General features: G+C 40.6%; 1 protein-coding gene across 1 annotated transcript; it reads right to left on the reverse strand.

The window, feature by feature from the left end:
• Positions 1-1172: 1172 nt before the first annotated feature.
• LOC126367705 (vigilin) lies at positions 1173-15338 on the reverse strand. The gene is made up of 17 exons (XM_050011372.1): positions 15244-15338; positions 15093-15159; positions 13108-13384; positions 11167-11382; positions 10545-10751; positions 9577-9792; positions 9025-9208; positions 8472-8602; positions 7645-7828; positions 6572-7528; positions 6071-6357; positions 5489-5737; positions 4166-4303; positions 3721-3815; positions 3330-3543; positions 2424-2636; positions 1173-1983 (listed from the first exon to the last, which is right to left on the reverse strand). The coding sequence occupies exons 3-17, from the start codon at positions 13336-13338 to the stop codon at positions 1720-1722; spliced, it is 3786 nt and encodes a 1261-aa protein (XP_049867329.1). The 5' UTR covers positions 13339-13384; positions 15093-15159; positions 15244-15338; the 3' UTR covers positions 1173-1719.
• Positions 15339-15744: the final 406 nt, after the last annotated feature.

Here is a 15744-nt window from a genome sequence, read left to right on the forward strand (position 1 = left end):
CAATTTTAAATGTTTTTTAAAAGGTTTGTTCATTATTTAAATATTTCGCACGCGTTTTGAAATTCCCGCCCATTAGCTTTGACAAGGACAGACGGAACGACCGCCATATTTAAAAATAAACACTTCTTCGACTTCTTCCGATTCCCGCGCGGATAACGTACATACCTCACATCGAGTATTAGAGAAAAAGCCCAAAACCCTGTGAAAACCTAAATGGCATGCATTCCCGACGACTGTGAGTGTTTGTGAAGTGAAAACAATATTGGATTGTTCATTGGCAAGACAAACTGTATTTTTTTTCCACTGTCGCAACCCTTCTCCATTATATTTCATACATAGTTTTTAATCCGCGGGAACAGATAGAGAAGTATACGTTCATAAAGTTCATAAAGCAACACGGACCTCCACAGACCGTATACTTATACATCTGAATTTAAAAAAGAAGTACTTACTTACAAAAATATATATATCCGCTATATCGTTTTTCTGTGAGGGTTAGGGTTAGAACTTAACATGTCGAAAATATTTTATCTTGAAAGTATCATGAAATGGTGTAGAGAACCCGTTCAATAGAAAAGGCAATAGGAGCAAGGAACGGAAAAAACTTATGATAAATATTAAAAGTGATGGAGGGACAGGTGAAGTAAAAAAAAATATTATTGTTATTCTTGTAAAAGATTTTATTTATATTTCAAACACAATTTTCTATGTACATTACATTGTAAAAATATTCATTTTTGTCTTATTATTTATGGATTCATTTATTGTTATAGGCAACACTTATAAAACATAGTATAGAAAAATCATACTTTATGAAAATTATTATGAAAAAATAGACAATTTCTATAATTTAAACAATAAGTACAGTGTAATTATGCACTCAAAACAGATGCACGATAATTCAGCTATAAATATCAAAATAATCAACAACTTCATTAAATGGCATTTGCAGAAATAATTTCTTTTCATAATTTTATAAAAGTGGCAATTAAATTAATTAATTAATAATAAATATAATCGATCAGCCTAATTTCATTGCATTATTTAACAGAACTAGTGGAACGTAAAGCGCGTATTCACTGGAGATATAAACCTATCTATATAACTAACGTCATTCCAGTCTAACAGGGACATATGTCGAACGAATTTATTGCTTACATGTTGTTGACGTATTTCATTAGGTACCTTGTGCTTGCATAATAAATAATGTAAAAGTTACAGCCGTAAATATACTTCAGTACCTCAGTTGCGCAGTAAAAATAGGCCGAACGATCCTGACGCTCCATGACGATACAAAATAACAAAATATAATATTACAGCGCATCCCGGTTCTATACTACGTACAGACTTAAAATGTATATGTATGTATGCATATAATCACACGCCTCCGTCACTATTACGATAGACCCTACGAGGCACGGGAGGGCGACGAGCGGGAAGACTGGGGCACAAGACCGAATAATACTCACGCAGACTCACCGGGCACGACCGCGCGCCGGCTATATATACGGGGCCACGCGGGCGGCCGCGCCCACTATAGAATAGAAATAAAATAGAGCGGTAAAGGGTATCGACAAAAATATCAGATCGACACCGGAAACGATTACACTATCGCGATCGGTACATGCGCGACGAGAGTTAGACAGTTCGAGTCAGAAACGGAGATCACGTAGAGGGGCAGGGGTCGCGTCGGTATTATTCGGGCTCGAGGGCGGAGCCCTAGCGGCGGGGCCCCCAGGCAGCGGGCGCGGCCTGTGGTGGCGGCGCGGCGCGCGGCGCTCCCGGCATGGTGGGGAACTCGTGCGTGGACGCCGTGTCGGGCGCGCGCTGCTCCCACGGCCCGCCTTTCACCACAAAGCCGGCCGCGGGCGCCGCGCCGGCCGCCGTAGCCGCGCTGGCAGCGCTCGGCTCGCCGCTCAGGTCGCTGAAGTCACCCAACGACGGTGCCGCCGGCCGCGTGTAGCGGTCCGCTACGTCTTGCAGCTGGGGAAACGAACGATCGGTTACTTACTAGATAACATGAAATATACTGAACTAACACATTACTCCAATCGAATGCCTATTCGTAATATACATACAAAACTTTGTTGAAATAATAGCTATCCCTGTTTCTTGACATCTCACCGTGCTTAGGAAGGCACGTTAAGCCGTTGGTCACGGTCACTACTTACTGATGTAAGTAAGTAGTCGTTACATGAGCCATGTTAGAGGCCTTTGGCGGCTCAATAATAACCCTGACACCAGGGTTGATGAGGTTGGTAATTCACCTCACAACCCACGCGATAGAAGAAGACCGTTTCTTGCGCTTGCGCTGTTTCTTGACATATAACCACGTGGCGTATTTTGAATTCGTTCCTGACCTACTAAAGAATCCTTTTGTTTTAATTTCACACTTTCACTTTAAATGTTTGTTGACAACTTACGTATTCCTCAGCGAGATTGAGAAGATGATCCTTAGCGTCGAGCACGTTATCTTCTTCACCGGCGATGACGACGATGCTGTCGTCACTGGACTTGGGGAAGCGGATGTCCACTTTAAATTCGTCCATGATGCGCCGGATGTTCTTGCCGCGCTGTCCGATCAGCCGCCTGTGCACCCGCGGGTCGATGTCCACCTCCTCGCGGTACTGGTTGTCCTGGAAATAAACGGGCATTGATAAATTACCTAGTTGAATTTAGTGTGTCACCAGTTTAGACATATACAATAATAATATGCAAATTGTGTCCAGTTTTGGGTGTAAACTGCCAAGACAAGGGAAACTCATTGAGTTTCTTGTCTCGTTTTGTCAACCGAATAATTATGTCCATAGTAACTGCGGTATTTATACCGGGAGAATTGGAATGTTCGAGTTTGGATGCATCTTTTTACCGCTTACCGTCCCAGAACGCCCCAGTATTACCTAAGTACTTGCGTAACTTATTCGTACGTCTGAACCGCTATAATTATATAGTATGTTCCAGTATCCCAATCCGCAGTGGAGCAGAGTGGTGGAGTATGGTTCACATCCCCTCCGGTTGAGGGGCGGGCCTGTTGCCAGCAGCGAGACATGTATATTAATCTTATGTTTTGAACAAGTATATAATCCACTAGTTAGTCACTGTGGTACACCAGCTTGCTTCTCAAATGGGGAGCACCAGTTCGAGGCCGGAGTTGCACCAATAAACAGTTATAAATTTATCTTAAGTGCAGTTTTCATTTGGCTCGATTAATATAGACGGCGATACAACAGAAAGCACAGTGAGGTGTAGTTTATCTTGCGATGGATGTACCTCTGCCTACCCAAATTGGGATGTAGTCGTGAGCTTATGTTGTTGTATAAAGCACTTACGAGTTGATGCACGATAGCCATGATAGCTTCCTTGGCCTGGTGGGCCTTGTCCTCATAACCTTGGATGGTGATGATGTCGTCATCAGGCTCGCCTCGTTTCGGCAGGTTGATTTGTACTCCGTAGTCGGTGCGGATCTTTGTGATGACCGTACCGCCCTTGCCGATCACAAGTGGATGGTATTCAGGGTCTACTCTGAATTTCAGTTCGAATGACCTGGGTGACAAGAGTAAAAGAATAATAAAAATCGGTCCATGATTGACGCAGAAATCGGTCGACATAAAAAGAAAAAAAAAAATAAGTCGATAATAGAACCTCATACTTTTTGGGATTCGGGTAAAAAAGGTAATAATTCGTATTGAACTCTTTCTTATTTGCTAATTGAAAACATACCTGAGAAGTCTATCTTCTTTTTCCTTCTCCATATCGACAATCCGCTCAGCAAGCGCTTGTTTTGCTTTTTCTACATTGGCAGGAGTACCCGTGACCTAGACAAAAAAAAAAGAATTGCGATATCGTGTACTGAACGACAAATAGTGTTTTTTGAAATGTAATCAATACAATAGTCAATAGGTATACTTGAAATCTCTGTTCGAGTCCTCAACTCCAATAAAGGGGGCTTAAAAAGGCTAGATCGAAGCAATTCTACTACAAAAGCAATATTGCAATGTGACATTTCCCCATATAAAAGTAAGTGCGCAATGCAAACAAATGTCAAATAGCAATATTGCTTATTTAGATGAATTGCTTCGATGTGGCCATTTTAACCCCCAAGTTATTTTGACAAATCATATTGAAAAAATAAAAACAATATAGGAAAAATGGTAGTGTGACTAACCTTGACAATATCGCTGGGGTCATCGTTGGGCGGCAGCAGTATGTGGACGTCGTACGTCTGCATGAGCTCACGTCGCTTCTGTCCCGCCAGTAGCCTGTGCAGCTCGTTAGGGACTTCCACGTCGATCGTTATAGGCACCTGCATATTATGTTATACAGGTTGTTAGTGACATCGTAACGAAAACTTTCGAGGGATGATTCAGGCCATGATTCTGAGTTGATATCAAGTGGTATGTACAGTCATGAGCAATATCACGTACCCACTTTAGAACCCTGTCGCACTATCATATGACATTTAATGAGACTTACGGTTTAATTTGGCAAAACAGTTAATGTGACATGGTTTCAAAGTGTATACATATTTAGTAATCGTGACCGTATATCGTAATCGTGACAACAGCCTCCGTGGTCTAGTGGTTAGAGCGTTAGGCTCACGATCTGGAGGTCCGGGTTCGATTCCCGATGGGGACATTGTCGAAATCACTTTGTGAGACTGTCCTTTGTTTGGTAAGGACTTTTCAGGCTTGAATCACCTGATTGTCCGAAAAAGTAAGATGATTCCGTGCTTCGGAGGGCACGTTAAGCCGTTGGTCCCGGCTATTAGCCGTAAAAACACCTCCACCAACCCGCAGTGGAGCAGCATGGTGGAGTATGCTCCATACCCCCTCCGGTTGATTGAGGGGAGGCCTGTGCCCAGCAGTGGGACGTATATAGGCAGTTTATTTATGACCGTATATCATCGCCTTATACTGGAAAACCAAACCACGATAGCGCTTTTTTTATAAGAAATCGATTCTTTCAGGTAATTTCCATCATCATCAATTTAAGAGTCACGCTCTTGTCGGTGTAGCATTTTCCATTCCAGTCTATCAAAGGCCAATTCCTAGGTATTTTTTTAATTTCTAGTTTTACCTGGATTGACACTAGCTTGTCTATTGCGAGGTTTTGTTAACAAAAATCACATCCGAATGTTATTTTTCAAAAAAGCGCTTACGTGGTTTTCACTATAAGGCGACGGTAAGGACGAAGTCACGATGTATATTGGGACTGAGTAAGTAAACAGACTTTGCTGATATATAACCATCATAGAGAACAATTTATTTATTTAGTTTTTATGCTATTGATAGCAACCAGTTTTTTTTTTATATATTTATAGTATTTTTCACGAGCATTAACACTTTTTAGGAATATTCATTAAAATCAGTTTATAACTGCGCTTCCACTCGCCGATCTACTGAAGGCGGTTCTATGGAACTGAAGACGCACAGCTTAAGACATTACAGAACCATACTCTTACGTTTAGTAAAAATAAAGGGTAAATTACCTGTTCAAGTAAAGCTTTCTTAGCACCCTCGCAGTTCTCGGGGCGGCCGGTGATTCTGATGATATCGTTGGGTCCAGGCTCCGCGCCCTCTTCGCTGGTCTTCAGCGGAATGTCGGCGGCTTCGTTCGTGTCTCTTTCAGGGAATTTGATCTGGACGTCGAACTCTGCGGTAATATCCTTGACCTTAGCGCCGCGCGCACCCATCACGGTGCGATGGTGGCGTTGAGCGATCACGCATTCGACTGTTACCTGTTGACAATAACAACTAATTATTTTCCAGTTTGTTGTGTTACGGTTGTTATGTTATTAGCTCTCTGAAAAGCGTCAATATGTCAACGAGCTTATTTCGAGAAGCTTTGAAAGAATGTATTCTGAAGAAGTAAGTGAGGCAATTGTCAAGTAAAATCCTTAGTAAAGTACCATACAAGTTCAGACAATACAACACAATAGCTTCTATTATTATGTTTACACGGAAGTGAAGGGAAGTAAAAAATAATTCTCCACTTATTCAGACTAATTAAAACTCCTTTTCCATATTAATATTTTCTGGATTATAAACTGAAATAATAAGTAAAAACTAACCTTAGCTTCAAGATCTTCGATTATTTCATTGATGCGGATTTTCGCGGCTTCGATGCATTCCTTGGGTCCTTTGAGGACGACACGGTCGCTGTTGACGCCTTGTCGCGGGAAGGAGATCTGTACGCCGCCGCAGTCGTCCGCGATGCGGCGTAGGACTTCGCCCCGACGGGCTACGAAGTGCCTGTGGTGGCGCGCGGGGACGGACATCTCGCCTTCAGAGACGTTGCTGATCTCAGCCACTGCCGTTTCGAGCTGCTTGCGTGCCGCTTCCACTTGCTCCTCGCGACCTGGAGTTATTAGATAAAGTTCCTTGGTTACATTGTAAATAAAAAAGAACATAATAGTGCTTTAAGTTCTTCGACCACTTTATTTACTACAGCCATTATACAGTATATTATATAAAGTATGATTATCATTTTCATAGGACTCTTAGTGGGGCTACAACTGCTGTAAGTTGTAATCAGGTCGGTTGTCGTTAAATATTACAACAGGTAAACTCACCAATGATGTAAATGGAGTCTTTGTCTTCATCCTTCTCAGTGGGGAAGATGATGCGCGCGCCAGTCTGCTCGCGGATCTTCTTAATGTTAGCACCATTCTTGCCGATGAGGAACTTGTGGTGTTCCGGCTTGGCCCGCACCGTTGCCGTGTGCGACGTGAGCTCCCGCTCCGTGGCGTGCGCCAGCAGTTGCTGCTTGGCCTTCTCCACGTCCTCCACGGGGCCCTTGATGACCACCTTGTCGCTGTCGCTGTCCGCCGCCGGGAACTTTATCAGCACGCCCCCGCATTCCTCCATAATGGAATGAATCAACTTTCCACCCGCCCCGATCAAAGAATTGTAATATTTGGGCGCGATCGTCACTTCCTCGGTGACTATGTTCGCCTTTTCGTTGTGTATCTGCTGTATCCTCTTGACCGCCTCCTGCACGTTCTCGCGCTTGCCTCGCACGGTGATGACGTCACTGTCGTCACCCTCAGCCGGCAGGTCGATAACAGTCTGAGTCTCATCCCTAATCCTTCTCAGGTTCGCGCCGCCCTTACCGATAATAAACTTGTGGAATTGCTTAAAGATTGGCACTTCTTGGACGTACGATGACTCGGATATTTCTTTTAATAACTTATGAAGGAATTTCTCGCACTTCTCGATATCTTCCTGGGGTCCCCTCAGTTTGATCGGGCTCCTCTTTTGTCCCTGGTCGGGCAACGTGATGAGCACTCGGTCGAACTTTTCACGTATCTCCTTAATCTTCTCTCCTCGGACACCGATAAGAGATTTGATATACCTGTGGTCGACCATGACCTCTTTGGTCCTTTCATTTTCTAGCTTCATGACCATCTCGCGCAGCTCTCTCTCGGCGTCGGCGACACCTTGATGGCTGCCCTCGATGCGAATTACATTGTTGCCCTCATTTTCAATAATGTTAATAACTACACCAGTCTCAACCTTCAGTCTGTTAACTGTAAGAGAAAAGACAAAAAACATGACTATAGAAGAGTACAAGTAGAGTAAGCATAACTGAGTAGTAAGTTGTAGTATTTCCATGCGATGACCAACCAAATATAACTAAACTTACTGTTAGATCCGTTCTTGCCAATAATATGTTTGAAGAACTTGGGGTCCACGGAGAGCTCCACGTAGGTGAGCGTCGCGAGCAGGTTCTTGACGAAGTCGTCCAGCTCCACCTGCGCACGCTCCACCTCCTCTGGCGGCCCGTCAATCTTCACCTTGTCCTCCGAGTGCGTTATGTCCACGTGCACCTGTGAGTTCAATAATATGTAAATACGTCTTATTGACGTTTTCCTTTTGAAATGATAACTAAAGCAAGAAACCTTCACAGCTTGTCCTTCATTGCGAGTACTAAATTGCGTTCGTTATATCAGCAGATCTACGCGGGATATTGCTATGAAAACTTAAAGACATTGAATGCGCGCTGACAAATTATTAGGTCTAGGACGCGAGCGGCAGCTTGTAGCCATGACATGTAGAGACGCTACCTGCGCGGACGGCCGCCATTTTTGTTTAACCTACGCCGCGGATTTACACATTTTTGGATTATACCCGACGTCTATCCCTGATTTTCGATCTCTCTCTCAATCTCATTCAAATCCGCCCAACGGTACAGGCGTGAAAAGTTAAATTGGTTAGGTTAAATTCGAACGATAAGATTTAAAACAATAGAATCTTAATAATGTAATATACGACAAAGTTATATACTTTACCTTACGTTAACTGTCAATAAAGCACGAGAGAACGTACTCTGCTATTGCGTCAACATAAATGACACCTACATTGTCATAAACCTTCCAAGAAATTACTTAGAACGGAGGTTATGCAGACTTATATTGCACTTGTTTGTATTACAAACTTACAAAACAAACATTATGTCTTCTAAGTATTTACCTTCGAGAAATCTTGAGTAATTTTCTTAATGTTGGAGCCATTCTTTCCGATGATGTATTTATGAATCCAAGTAGGTGCGTCGACGGTCGCGGTCTTCACGGAGTTCGCCTTTTCACAAACTTTCGACAAAGCTGTAACAATATGTTTAGTATTAGTCGAATTATGCAAGGTTTGGTAATCAAGTCTCTTTATTACAGAATTTAATAAGTGTGTCACCATGGCAACTAATACAATGTGTCATATTCCGTACAGCTTCGCAGGTGTATTTAGATCAAACGAGCGACTCATTCATTCATTCTTTTCAAACAAAACATTCTTTCGTGGCTAAAATATAAGAAAGTAATATATAAGAATAAGATTTCCTGATCAAAAAAAAACTTCTAAATACATAAACTTGCACCAACTTGCAGTGAAGCGCCTGTTTCCCACCGGGATAAGCAGACTATCTCATCTTTTTTCAATTCTGTATCTGAATTATATTTCTTTCGATCCTGACATAATTCACTTGATTCCTCCACATGTTATGTAAATGCTACATTATGTATGTACGTACCCAAACCAATTTTGTTGTGGGGTCCATGGAGGGTGATAGTGCCGGTGGGCGAGTCTGGGGGCGGCATCTCGACAGACACTCCAGTCTCCTTCAGGATTTCCTGGATGGTGGTGCCTCGAGCGCCGATCACGTACTTATGCTGGGACTTCGGAACCTCTACACGCACGGTCGAGCATTTCTTCACCTGTTTACAATAACATTTAAAGCATTTTAAGTAGGTGCGTAGACTCCGTAGCAATCACTAGCATAACATTTGGCGAATTTACGATGGTATTAAAACTTTAGAGGGGTCGGCGTGACCGAACTGGAATTACAAGCGGTCTTTTTTTCGCCTTTCAAATCGTGACTTCTAGATAAATACCTACAGAAACTTATGCTCGCAATCCCTAATGGGGCGGGTAGACCCATAAGTAATAATTTCAACTACTTTTGATAAGAAGAAAATGGATATGACCCCCAGATACAATATCAATTCATCGTCAGCTAGTTGATATCTAATAACCTAACCTACTGGTATTAAAAACGCAACCAAACAAGTTTTTTTTATCTTACCATATCCTCATAGATCTGCTCAATCTGCGCCTTGGCAGCCAGCACGCCGTTCTTCTCGCCAGCGATGACAATCTCATCGCTCTGCGTAGACGCGGGCGGGATGTGAATGCGCGCGCCCGTGTCCGCAGTCAGCGCTTGCGCACGCTCGCCGTACGGCCCTTGGATGAACGGGTGGTAGATCTTCGGGATCGTAATACGCTCCAATGCCTTGCGTGACTGGAAAGAAGAAAAGTAAATTGTATTATCGAAAAGATTTATATTGTTTTATTTAGGTTTATTGAATTCCAGTTGCTGGAAATTACGATAAGCTAAAATTACCGTAACAATCCGGCTAGATTGTTCCAATTCAAGCAAAATTGCTTAGCGACTTAAAACGATTTAAAACTCAATAAGTTTACTATGAAATACTAAAAGCCATATGGCGGCCGATGACAATGAGATCATAATGACGTAATCAATAATCATACAAAAGGTAATTTATTTAGAGGTTTCATAAAGCGAGGTATTTGCATTGTAGTTTTGTACTTTATAATATTTAGTGTTAGAGGTTATTGTCCACTAGTAGAAGGTAGCCAGGCTACGACAGCCAATCTACATACTGGGCAGAGACTATATGCAATTGGGTAGTTTCCTAGGTCAAAGATAAATTATGGATTTATTACTAAATAAAGACAGAATTAAAGGTGACAAAAACCTTCCTTTCTTTCTACTTCATTATTTATGAATTTTAGTAAAGAAACTTGTAATAATACGTGTGATATTATGTCACGTTTTTTTATGACGTCACAGGTTGCTTTTTCATACAAATTGCATAATTTCGTGTTTTGACGTTTAGTAAAAAGTAACTGATTTGACTAGTTGGAAAGTTTCCATTACATGCTTTGTCTAGCTCTGGTTTTGCCCCAGTCCAGCTACCTAGCAAGCGTCACCTTTAAGACATTTTCTGTCGGTATATATAGGTGACTTACTTGTTCCTCGGAGCAGACGCGGATCTCATGTTCGGCCTTCTCGATGCCCTCCTTGGTGCCAGTGATGGTGATGGTCTCGTTGTTGTCGTTGATGCCGGGCACGCTGATCTTAGTAGCCGTAACCTTCTCCAGCTCCTTGAGCTTCTGCCCCTGCTTGCCGAGGATCCAGCGGTGGTGCTCCTTGGGAATCGCTACCTGCTTGCTCGCCTAGTAAAATGCAGTTTTGTTAGTAACTTATGGTAAATGTAATTTTGTTTGGGCTGTAACATCGACAGTCTCTACAGAAAGTTTTTTGAACAGAATTATTTTGGCAACCGGTTTCAAAATGGTTACGAATATAAGTGACGCCATGACAGCTCGCGTTGGTTTCATAGCCAATGCCGCCTTGATACCCGGTGTAGACTAGTTCGCAGCCTCAATGGATGTTGTTGTTCAAAACAGACAAGTCCAGTCGGCATCCCGCAGATCTACCAGCAGACAGCACCACTCACACAAATTCGTGTGACCTGTCCCAGATCACCCACGTCAACTGCCCTCGTCAATCTAAAAGTGGCATCTAGCACCTTTCACCTTATAAATTACGTAAATAAAATTCGCAAGATAATTATGTAACAAGCGATACCTGTTGTTGGAAATGAGTCAAAATCTGGCGCCTCGCATCTAGGACGGCGCTGTGCTTTCCGGTGATAAGGAAAGTGAGGCTTCCGTCCTTGCTTGTTGATATCTCGATGTGGGCGCCGGTGTCCTTGGTGATAGCCTGGCAGGTCCTGAGAGACTCGCCCTCGCCGAATGTATTGGCGTTATCCAGCTTTCTCTCTTCATATGGCACGTGGAAAACCTGCGTAACAACAACCCACATTATCGGACATTATGTTACGTGTTGATAACAACAATAACTGTGTAGCTTGATAATGACTGATAAAGATGATGTTTTTAAAACATTTCATGGAATGCTACATCATGTCCGAAAGTAAGTTATAAATACGAAATGGGGATAAAAACTATAAGCTCAAATGTAGGCGGCAGCAGCCAAAATTTAAGAACACTCAAGAGTAGCGACACCTGATGGTTATTATAACTTATCTCTTTGTCGTCTCTTTTATTCGCGCGTACCTGAAAGTGATATTGGTTTGATTTTGCACATTATGAATGTGTGTTGGATTCTAAAACACACTACATGACTATACATTTTATTTGCTGTTAGTACAACACTGGATATCTAGGAATAGCTTTACTATCACGATCTTTTATTTAATTTCCTGTCTTATAAATATTCTCATAAAATAACTTTCAATGGGTACTTTCTGTTAAGTAGAACTGAGATTTTTGAAGCTGTTTAAAGTATTCAGTAATTATTCGTACTATATAACATTAAAATAACTGTTACTATGTAACGAAAGCTGATAACAAAAGTATTCTCATTGGAATACGAAGTGCAACATATTTCATTATCGATAACTTACGTAACGCTTATCAAACGAACACGTGGGGTACACGTCGTACAAAAGTTTGCCATATGTTTATTGAAAGTTTCATATTTCAATATGTAATCGAACTAGAGTAGCGAGAATCTGACGTCGATGCGCTATTTTATTATAGACAATCGGAAGTAACAAATGATAACTTTCTAATATTATTCTACGTACATTTACTATTGTTGCACTTTTAAAAGTAATCCACATTTAGAATTCTGTACCGTATTGCCACGCAAGTATTGAAAGTTTCAAATCATGTTGTGAGCAATGGTTGAACTTTACTTACATTTGACTTGACCTCATTCAAAACATTATCGGCCGCGTTGGTAGAATGCCGCCGATCATTTGTATCAATCAGTAATACTTAAACGTACAAACATAGGTACTGGTATCTTTGACAGTACCTTTCAGGGTAGATAGAGAACATCTTCTATAGTGTGGGTTGTGAGGTGGAATACCAACATCATCAACCCTGATGTCAGGGTTACTATTGAGCCGCTAAAGGCCCCTGACATGGCTCATGTAACGACTACTTACTTACATCAGTAAGTAGTAACCGGGACCAACGGCTTAACGTGCCTTCCGAAGCACGGATCATCTTACTTTCGGACAACACAGATAAAGCACGGCACTTAGTGAAAAAGTAAATATGTACATAAGATCACGCGTCTATTCCCCATTAGGGTAGGCAGACAAAATATAATAACGTAATATTGCGTATTAAGTAAGCGACGAATATTCAGCCCAATGTTGATTTCGCCCGAAATTACTGCAACATGCAAATTCAAGCACAGAGTAATTGGCTTGCCTAACAGCCTATCAACACTTTGCGATGTCTGACATCCATGCCACGCTTTTTCCAAGTTGCAGTACTACATTATCATTCAGGAAATAAGTAGTTTGATATATTTAGTAGGTACCCATCGTAGGCGACAGAGCGGCTCATCACCTATCACGCTGGTCTAACAGAAAGTTTGGTGAGGTGTGGGTACTTAGATCATCTTACGATGGATGTGCCTTTGACATTACGCTGCCCTATTGGGATATAGTCGAGAGCGTAAGTTTTGTGATATATTTAGTGTACATACCTGGGTATGCAGCGAAGAGCCGACACGCAGCTTGCTGACTTGCTGGATGCTGCGCTGCACCGGCGGCTGCGAGTGCGGCAGCGCCGGGAACAGGTCGTCATAGGCGTACCCAGCCGACCCGCTGTTCTCATAGCCCACGTTGTTCATATTGTTCATTTCCTCCCCGTGCACGGGCATTTCGGAATGAACCGGCAACATGTCTCCGACCATCATGGATTGCTGATGCATCATTTTCGTCCCCTCCAGCAGTCCTTTTTCGCGCCGAGTCGTTACAGTACTAAGTAGAAGATTAATTCCATCATTACAATAAAGTTGAGTAAATGAATAATTTGCATCACATGTTTGGACAGCTGTATCAACTGTCTGCTTTTACTCAACAATTGGTAGAATTTTATTTCAGGGTCACATGCCATAAAATGGGCAATATAGTTCATATAGATGTCGAGGAAAAAATTTACAAAATAAATAACTAAATCTAATAATAAAATGTTATGTAGATAGTTATTTATCAATCTTGATAAATGCTTAATTAATAATCACACACATCATTCATAAGACATGCCTATTTCCCTATCAGTGTAAGCAGCGCTACACATTATCAAAAGCTAGCCACCACATAACATAATAATTACCATAACATATTTAATTCATTAATATGTGATTAATACACAATATCATCCTATGATATCCTTGTATAGACAAGTATTACAAATATTATAACCTGACCAGGATTATAAAAACCTTGATGTAATCCACATTCGTGTTTTTCAATATGCAATACTAAGTATATAGTCATGCCTATCTGAATTGGTTTGTTGTTTAATATTTTCTTTACTACATGTCTTTTAAGGGAAATAAATAAACTCAAGCTTGTAAAACCTAATGGGGTTGGCAGAGCCATATGTAACCAGTAAACTTGCAGCCATTTATGAAGTTCTCAAATGGCCCACTTTTGATTAAAAATAAAGTAAAACAAAACCATGTTTAATTTTTATATTTTATCCATAACTCAAATCAGCATCTAAACATTAAATCTTCTTTGAGAGTTGCAAGAAAACTGTAGATAGGAGTTTGAGTTTAAATTTTTTAATAAGAGATAAGTCTCCATGGACAATATGGACATAGAACAGTGTATGAATTTAAAATAAATGTGTGTTTGTTGCTAATTTCTGCTTACATCATTTTTAAAGTATGCTCTAGTGGGTAAAATTAAAGAAAAATATAATTAAGATATCCCAAACATAATATATGATCTGCCAAATAACAACAAATTGCACTTAGAATTACAAGCATGATCCATCAAACACAATTATTAGTAATAAATCACCTAATAAAGAATATCATTAAGTTAACACGTTTCTTTTAAGATGTCAAACTGTACCCACAGAATAGATATCTACATTACTAATTAAATTACTTATAGCCACAGTGATTATGCTTATCAACACTAGAAGAAAACAGAAGTTATGAATGTGGCTAACATAAAGTATTTACTTTTCCTTTTATTTTACCAGCTCTAATAGGATGTCTAACGTTTTAAATACAGTAAATGATAAAATAGGAGTCATGTACATAAAATTGCATTATATATTTCGCTATAGATAAATAAATAGGAAAAATATATTGGATAACAGGTTGGTAAATGTAAGACTTCTAAAAACCTTTTAAATTGATATATTTAAGCAGAAAAGACATGCTCCAGTAATGAAATATCAGAATTCATTAGAAAATCTACTCGATATCTCACAAAAAGTGTATGCAATGTGCAATGATAGGGGCATTGACATTTGTGCCCTTATTCAAAAATATCTGATACTTTAACACAAAAAGAAAGTACGAGGGTCATTAGCTATGGCAATGGCGCATCAACACTGTAATATATTTTATTTTTTGCAAATCGGCATCCCGAATTTTGATAATACGTGTCACCTTCTACCAACACATTTGACGTGGAACTTGCCTCTACAAAATACAAGAACACTCACCGTATGTACTGTAGCCAATCAACCTGAATGTCTAGCCTTTAGACGCCAGGATCGGTTATTCTCTCTCCTGAATAAAATGAATAGCCGTATTACTAATAAATTATGAATAAAACAATGAAATATTTAATTTTTATTCACTGTACACACGTACCCAATGCAGCCGCGAGGAGAAAGATGTCTGTCTGTCAACAGATAAAATAATGAAGCTATAATGGAACGAATGAGAAAGATATAGACGTGATAACTACATACTAAGGAACGAAAGAGATGGACAATGTGAGACGTGTTCAGTGGCCACAGACATCAAAATCTGATGACTGACAGCGGGATAGCTTATTACATTATGTGCAAGTGCAACAAGGACCGAAGTCGCCACGTTCACTCTGGCAAAAAACCTAGTTTCCAAAACGTAAAAAAGACACTTCCTTTGTCTATGATTTTGTCTATGGAGTCTTAGCTAGCCCCTACCGTTTATTAGAAAGTCATATTGATCTCGCTCGGCGCTCTCGTATTCAAAATGGTCAAAAGTTCTTGAAATGTAATTTTCTTGTAGATCTATATAACAAATACAACTAATTGTATATTTGTAATGTGACTAATGTGTTTAATTTTAAATGATAGAACATTGTTAGAACCGAATCGATGATGGTGC

Source organism: Pectinophora gossypiella, chromosome 6 (genome assembly GCF_024362695.1).
Source record: "Pectinophora gossypiella chromosome 6, ilPecGoss1.1, whole genome shotgun sequence".
Classification (NCBI taxonomy): domain Eukaryota; kingdom Metazoa; phylum Arthropoda; class Insecta; order Lepidoptera; family Gelechiidae; genus Pectinophora; species Pectinophora gossypiella.

Coding starts and splice junctions, on each gene's coding strand:
- LOC126367705 (XM_050011372.1), bottom strand. CDS start 13,338: ATGATGCATCAGCAATCCATGATGGTCGGAGACATGTTGCCGGTTCAT. Junction 8,603..9,024: donor CCACAACAAAATTGGTTTGG/GTACGTACATAC, acceptor ATATTGTTACAG/CTTTGTCGAAAGTTTGTGAA. Junction 7,829..8,471: donor TTACTCAAGATTTCTCGAAG/GTAAATACTTAG, acceptor TTGAACTCACAG/GTGCACGTGGACATAACGCA.